Source organism: Phytophthora parasitica (genome assembly GCF_000247585.1).
Source record: "Phytophthora parasitica INRA-310 unplaced genomic scaffold supercont2.45, whole genome shotgun sequence".
Classification (NCBI taxonomy): domain Eukaryota; phylum Oomycota; class Peronosporomycetes; order Peronosporales; family Peronosporaceae; genus Phytophthora; species Phytophthora nicotianae.
The window spans coordinates 458,811-466,539 of record NW_008649031.1 but is presented as its reverse complement, the minus strand read 5'-3'; the positions used below and the strand labels follow the sequence as shown (position 1 = coordinate 466,539).

At 49.5% G+C, this 7,729-nt stretch overlaps 3 protein-coding genes across 3 annotated transcripts; 2 read left to right on the top strand and 1 right to left on the bottom strand.

The window, feature by feature from the left end:
• Window positions 1-386: 386 nt before the first annotated feature.
• On the top strand, window positions 387-866 carry PPTG_23656 (hypothetical protein; the record flags this gene model as incomplete). Its single annotated transcript, XM_008912297.1, has 2 exons — window positions 387-440; window positions 651-866. The coding sequence occupies 2 exons, from the start codon at window positions 387-389 to the stop codon at window positions 864-866; spliced, it is 270 nt and encodes an 89-aa protein (XP_008910545.1).
• Window positions 867-2,317: 1,451 nt separating this feature from the next.
• On the top strand, window positions 2,318-6,648 carry PPTG_14945 (hypothetical protein; the record flags this gene model as incomplete). Its single annotated transcript, XM_008912296.1, has 7 exons — window positions 2,318-3,470; window positions 3,830-3,894; window positions 4,277-5,156; window positions 5,340-5,446; window positions 5,551-5,685; window positions 5,760-6,007; window positions 6,180-6,648. The coding sequence occupies 7 exons, from the start codon at window positions 2,318-2,320 to the stop codon at window positions 6,646-6,648; spliced, it is 3,057 nt and encodes a 1,018-aa protein (XP_008910544.1).
• A 634-nt stretch (window positions 6,649-7,282) lies between these two features.
• Window positions 7,283-7,729, bottom strand: PPTG_14944 (hypothetical protein; the record flags this gene model as incomplete). Its single annotated transcript, XM_008912295.1, has 1 exon — window positions 7,283-7,729. The coding sequence occupies one exon, from the start codon at window positions 7,727-7,729 to the stop codon at window positions 7,283-7,285; it is 447 nt and encodes a 148-aa protein (XP_008910543.1).

The following is a 7,729-nucleotide window of genomic DNA, read 5'->3' as shown; positions in this document are numbered from 1 at the left end:
GCAAACACACAAAACAAGCCAATCGTGTCATATTCTTTTCCCGATGGTGTGTTTCGAATTTGCCTGGGGATAAAACAAGGAATGCCTTTACAGCTCATTCCACAGCTCCAGCACTTTAATGTTGCGTCTTTATAAGCTTCAGCCCATTGCTTTTTGTTTTTAAACTTGGCGATTCGGATGTCAGGTGAATTATGCGTTGTAGGTTCGCTTATAAGAGCAGCGCTACACGCGATGTTCTCTTCAATCACATGTTCTTCAAGTGTTTTAACATGACTGAAGAAAATGCCCTGAAGGAAGATAGTATTCCGAATAGGGATCTCCATATTGTTATTGTATTTTGTTATTAACCGCTCAGCACAACTAGATTTATTTGATTTTGCATAACCATGAGCGATGACACTAATCGTACAGCCAAACATATTATTCTGGGATATTTCACAGTAATACTGATAGTATGTGTCGTATTTATGATCCTAACATTGGCAAGTCCTACTACGATAAATTGGTATGATAAATCTAAATACGCAAAACAGTACACCACGATGAACACAGTTAACCTTGGTTTAACTATTGGATTTAGTATCTTGTCATTATTAATTGTTATTGTTACTGCCATTAAACTACGACACCCTAATTTGAATATGCAACAGTTACAAGCCAACGCTGCTGCGATGGGTGGACGGATGAGAACAGCATGGAACAATGGCATGTCTCCTATGATGAACAACATGCAGCAAGGATGGAATACCCGAATGAACAATATCCAATCAGGGTGGGCCAACGGTATCAACAATTTCAAGACCGGACCAGCAAATAATTTTGGAGTAAAAAACATACTTAATTCCCAATTAACATCAGACAACTAAAAGAGCTAACTCAATATGTGCTTGCTACGAATCTGAGAGCAGCACTTGTGTTTACGACGCTTGTACTTATCGCTGGGATGCTTGTTTTATCAATAGGATCGTTATTCTAAAAAGATGATGACAACGATGGACTTATTGATTTCACTGAATTAAGTTTTATGTTCAAGAAGCCAACTGATCCAATAGTATGGATCAACTATATAATTGTCATGCCCATGCTTGCATACGCTGGATACATATTTTATGAAATCATAAAAAAGATAGAGCAAACAAAACCAAGTAGCTATGGAGATCCAGGTACCATATTGTTTAGATCGCTGATATGGCTACGGATACTGCTTTTTTATAGTTTATATTAGCGTTGAGATTATCCCCCGCTTGTAGCTTTCTTCGCTGAGATTGCGTAATTAATGATGGTAACAATTCCATCATTAGGCGCGGCATAACCCCCACGTTATGTTTCATGACGAAACGGCTAACAGTTGTGCTTGTTTCCACGCGGATACGTTTTAGTTTTGACTTTACTACATCCGAGTATCCCGTAATATCAGGCTTGCATCCAAAGTATTCGTGCTTGCCGTTGAATATCATTTCTAGTAAAGACGCACCCGCGACCAACGCTTCTTCAGCGATTGAATTATACTTCAGCTTATTATAATTGAAAGTTAATCTGCGATGCACTTCTTCGATGCGTTTCAGTGGTGCATCATATGAAACATAATATTGACTTCCTTCAACCGATATACCTAGTTCGGATAGAACATCTCTGAGAGCTTCGATTTTGTTCAAGCAGTGTATTTTTTCTTTCTTCTTCGATTTCTTGTTCCATATCAATGTTCATCTTTGGAACATTTTCCATTACGCGATTGATCCTAGTCTGTAGTTGGTCATCTCTAGTCTTTTGCAGATTCCAGTCTATCTTGTTCGGATTCGCTTTCAAGAGATCTATCACAGCCGGATTCTCAGAAAGGTAGAACCAGTCTATCTCGTTCTGATTCGCTTTCAAAATATCTATCGCAGCTGGATTCGGATTGTGTGAAAGACAGCATCAGTGGATCCAGTATAGATTCTCTATCAAGAAGTCTATTGCTGCTGGGTTTTCAGAAAAGACTGCTAGGGTTGACGTTATCCAGATTCGCCTTTAGAAACTCCATTGCCGCCGGATTTCCAGAAAGATAAATCCAATCCCTCCAGTCTATCTTGTCTTGATTTTGTTTCAAGAGTGCATGTTTCCTACGGAGGAGGAAAACAGTTTTCCGTCCAAGCCGGCGGCACTTCATGCAAGATCCGCTTCAAACCGATCCTCGCGTGAAATGCATAGACAGGCCTGGACCAGCAACCACTGGTCACAATACGACTTAGGCGTTTTAGATAGAACAGCGTAGTTGCTAGAGTTGCTCAATTTTGTTTTAGCCTTAGACAAGTTTTAATCTACCCTTCAGAGCGCCTCGATGACCTTACGTTCAGGTGATTATGTGCTTCTTCACCCTGAGGACACTCCAGCCCTTCAAGGGCAATTCCAGTACGATGAAGTCGTGTCGGCGGGGCGTTCAACCGTCACGCTGCGGTCCGTTGGGCACGAACGAGAGCAGCAGTACTCTGTCGGAAGGGCGGTCCCAAGGAAGCGGAAGGTAGATGCGAGCGAGGCAGCCGGCAGCCGAGTTGGGGAGTGGATGCGGAAGGTTGTCTGGTTTGTTCACCGCGGTTACACGTACTACGGCCAGGTAGTGAACTATGACGGGTATGATCTTCTTGTTGGAACTTTCACCGGACAGAAGCGAGTGGCGGTCGACCACCTGACAAGCGAGATGTACCCAGTGGTGGCGATGATAATGGGCACGCGTCGCTGGTCTAGCAGGGTGTGGCCGTTAAGTCGGTTGGAGACGGTACACGACGATCTGATGGATTGTATATTGGCTGGTAAGGACGGGTTTCCTGTGTTACCCGCGGACTTGAAGGAACATGTACCGCAAGAGCTCTCAGGAATTTCGGATCGCCAGATTTTGTGGGTAGATCCGACCTCGGGGAGTACACGCACTGATTCTCTGAGTTACGTGCTAAGATACATATTTTATGCCGACGGAGATGCAGCTCACCCGCAACGAGGTAAAGTCCTGGGCAATTCCTTCTGCGACGAGCCGAGCCCGTCTCAGGGAGATAACGCCCAAGATTCCCCTCGGACAGATTTCTTTAACCCATTAGTTGATGACGACGACGGTCCAGTCGCCTCTGAGCCCCAAAATAGCGATGGTCCGCCACCCCAGCAGCCAGGACTGTCAACCGCAATCGGAGCTTACCCGCTGAACACTTTCGTACCAGGCAGCAGGACAAGCGCTGCGTCAGAGAGGCCCAGCACCGACGCAGTCGGTGAAGAATCGCAGGATCCTGAGCTTATTGACCTCACCAGTCGTTACAAGCCCCACCTCCTCGGTTTCTACATCAACCAATATCAGACCTCGACAGCTGGAACGCGAAAGCGGCTGAGAGAGGTCGCAGACGCTGCTGTTGAAACTCCAACGGCCTCCAAACGCTCAAGGATGGCATTCTCACCGTCGTCCGAACAAGACCGCGTTCACCTAGCGCTGACGGCCCCAATTCACAAAGGTAAGTCCAGTGACGCTTTCATCGAGTTTGTTTTTAGGGATGGAGCAGCTCTGCAGACATTCGGGAGTACTTTCAAGGGCATACGGTCTGCAGTTTGGATCCCGGGGTCTGTCTATTACACATTTCCGTCGTATGGGTACAATGGAACGTTACCGTATGGCTGCGTCATCTGCCAGTCTTAATTCCGACTTCTCTGTGCCTCCCCCCCCCCCGCTCCAGTACCTCAGTCGTGGAGTCAACTCGGTTCCGCTGCCCGAAGCTTTGCAGCCTATGCACACGCCCCATGTGACAGCGTGAGTGTACAGCTTGCGATAACAGTGGTTGACTTTATCGCTGAAGTAGAAGGGGGGGTCAATTAGTGGAAGAAGACCTTCCTGTGCTTGTGTGGTGGATCAACGACGGACTGGAGAAATATCGCAATGCGGTTTGACGTGACATAGCAACCGGGGGAAACTCACGAATCTCTCTGATCGACCGATTTTCTGCTTCGAATCCGGAGCTCCAAGGTCTCGTACTCTCAGTTCTTCGTGAGCGGCTTCTGGATGGAGAACAGTCCAAAACGAAAACGGTTTCTATCAAACCACGGCACCAGGGATATTTCCAAATGGAGAGGACGATACACACCGTGGACAACCGGTTCTCCCCTCCACCACAGTCTCTTCAGCTCACAGTTGCCGATCCAGACTGCGTACATGCAAAAGCGCCCACTGGGTGGCTCACAGCATACTGCTCAAGTCGTCACCGACGGCTAAGCCCACTGACAACTGTGTACCACACGGTCACTCAGAATTAACACCGTATCTAAGCTCCCGGGTACCGCATCAGGATGCGGAACGGCGCTCCCGGCTGATACGAACAAACCTTTGGACTTACGCCCTGCTCAAGAGGTAGGTGAGGTTGACACAGGAGTACCCAATCCGTCGATTGTTCAGGCTATCCTTGAGACGAAACTCCAGGCGGAGGAGAGACAGCGAGACCTCGTCATCTCCAAAGTCCTATCTGAGTGCGGAGTCACGATAGGGGACGGATCACGATGCGAGACACCACCTTCACCTGATATTCTAGACTCGTCCAAGCAAAGTGCACTCTCGCAGCTCGTGCAACGCGTCCGGTATTCGCTGCCGGAGTTAGTGGAGTTAGTTCGAGGCCAGACAGCACGAGACCGCCGTCCCAATAAGGCCTTGTGCCCTAAGCGCTATGACCTGTTGCTACGAGGTTACCGTCACCAGCGCCTTCTTCAATCAATTGCTACGGACGGTGTTTGTCCGGGATGGCTCCGCCCAGAACCCCATCAGAACAAGCGACCTGCCAACCATCACTCTGCCAATCGTAATTTGTCAGCGGAAATAGCCAGTATACGCAAAAGGCAAGATGCCAGTCAGTACCTTGTCGTTAACAGGGATGTTGCTGCTCTCTGGGTAAATGTGCAGATCAGCCCGTTTGGCGCGGTGGCCAAGAAGGACGTCGATCCGTCAGTCGAAGCTAGGCTGATCCATGACCTCTCTTTCCCGGTCGGTGACTCAACCAACGATGCATCCGACAAAGCGAGCTTTCCGGATGCCCACTACACAAACGTTGCAGCGATCGCGCGTCGTATTGACGAGTGTGGGGAGCTGCACCCCGGTGTGCTCGTGTGCATCATGAAAGGCGATGTCAAAGGAGCTTTCAGGCACTTGATGTTATCAAGTAGGTCCGTTCGCTGGATGGGAGGATATATACCAGATTGCCGGGCTCTCGTTATCGATATGTCCGCTCCGTTTGGGTGGTCCGGTTCACCGCCGTACTATGCGGCATTTGGTGGAGCCATTTCATGGCTTGTGGGTCGCGAGAGCCCTCACTCGCTGACCGGAGGAAAAAATGTGGATGCAGACCCCTTGTTCCCGTACGAGTGGGTAGATGATCACGTTCTCGTTGAGGCAGACACTCCTGGCCGTTTATCGGTAGCCTCGGCGGCACTACGACTGGCAATGATGGCGGTGCTAGGTCCACGATCTAACAATGAGAAAATGTTTTGAAAATGTTTTCCTGGAGTGAACCATATCGGTATCGATGGACTAATTTTTCTCTTGATTGGATACAGACTCCTGTTCCACAGGACGCTCGCTATCTGTACAAGACGTTCTCGCTAAGCTACAGGCCCATGCACTGGCCGAATCAAGTCACCAAAAGTATGCTATCACATGGAAGCAATGATGTAGATGGTGCGCCAGCGCCGGTACGTCGCTGTGGACCGAAATGTCGACTCCAGTCAGCTCATTGCGTTCGCGATATCCTGTTGGCATCGAGCAGATGGATCGCATGGTAATTCGGCCTCCACCATTCTGTCCAAACTTGGCCACATCAGCTGGTATCATCGGCGAATCTGTGGCTACTCTGTCGGTCGTCATGCGGGATACAGACTCGCTATCCAAGGGATGTCACGGCTGTCGCCAGCGCCACGAAGGAAACGCCCCGTGTCAGCCATTCTTCTCCGTCGACTCCGCTCCAACTGCGATTTCAAGTCCGAACACGACCGTATTCTATGGGGGGCTGCGGTCGTAAGCTTTTTCTTCCTTCTGCGAAGGTCAGAGTACTTAACCAACCACAGCACATCAAATAGCTACGCAATTCAACGTCGGGATGTGACGTTCTGGACACGAGAAGGGGGTTATGCGTTATCCGCCAACGCAGCTTACATTGTACAAGTCAAGTTCAGAGGAAGTAAAACAGACCAGCGCGGACTGGGAACGACCAGGTCATTGGAGCACTCGACGTTGCATGGTTGTGTCCAGTGAAAGCAGCTTGGGCGTTGGTCTCGCACGGGAAAAGCATCGGGTTGTCTGACGACTCCTTGCTCTGTACAATCAGCAAGGGCCAGCCAGTACCGGCAAACGACATGGCAGCAGCAATCAAAAGGGCAGCAGTCGACATCGGGGAGCAGGCATCAGAGTACGGGACACATTCTCTGAGGAGCGGCGGTGCTACCGCTCTGTTCGCTGAAGGCGTTGATAGACTCGCTATCAAGCATTTTGGACGCTGGAGCTCAGACTGTTACGAGCGCTATGCTTGTATGGACGGAACAACGATTGGAACGATGGTCAAGAAGATGGTGCATGGTGCCGGTCGTCATTTCACTAGTCGCGAACCGAGACTACGTCAAGAGGGTACATCCACGCCACACCCCGGCTGGAGGCGGTGACCACCTAATAAAATGTTCTGCCGTCCCCAAGTGCAATAGGTGAAGGCGGAAAATTGATGAAATCGGGATGCGGAATCAGATATCTAAATGGGTTAGAGTAATGACTCATCTTATTGCTTATTGTATATTTAAACTGGTGCAAATCAATTTTATGACCCGCTACCAAGCTCTTTCAAAAACAATTTCTTGAGCATCAGTCGCGCTTTCATTGAAATGTATAGTTTATTGAAAAAACAAAGTGGGCATTCTCAGTGCCTACTGTAATGAATACCGAATAATGGCTCTCACTCATTGCTGTATCACTCATCGGACTTGCTGCAAATTCTCGAATGAGAGATATCCCCTAAGAATTCATGTTGAATGTTAGCCGCGTCAACTTCTTTCCCAACTTGAGAGAAATTACGCGCTGAAAAAACATGGCGAATGATCCAGTATATACAACTGACAAAAAGAATCACCTCCCAGCAGGTCTCACTTCTCCTAGCTCTATCCCATGAACTATCAAAGGGTATCTATCTTAGCCTAGATGGCCAACCGGCAGATCGGACAAGTTCTTTGTTGCCAACGACTGTGGCAGCCGATGCAGAACGTGTGGTCACCGGGTGTGCGCACTGCCTCATCAGCAGCTATGGACTCAAGGCAGATCGGGCACTAGGGGGCGCTTGACTGCCTGTGCACGTCCTCGTAGAGATGCGTGTGGCGTGCGGCGTGCGGCGTGCGGCGAGCTCTTCCTCTTCAGCCTCCAGTTGTGCGCGGCGAGCGCCTCCTCCTCGTGGCGGATCTCGGCTTCGAGGCGATCGCGCACGCTTGCCTCGCGCTTCCTGGTGTCCAGTTTGTCGCGCCAAGCTGACAGAGCCTCCCCCGCGCGTCGAAAACGTTCTTCTGTGTCCTCGATAGAAGAGCAGAGAGAGAGATCGGGTTCGGGCGCTGGGGTGGGCGCTAGGTTTTGCAGCCATTGGACGACGTGCAGGTGACCATTCTTGGCGGCCCAGTCCATCGCTTCGGTAGTACAACCTTCCGTGCGGTTGGGGTGCAGCCACTGGATGATGTCCAAGTGACCGTTCCAAGCGGCTCTGTTCAT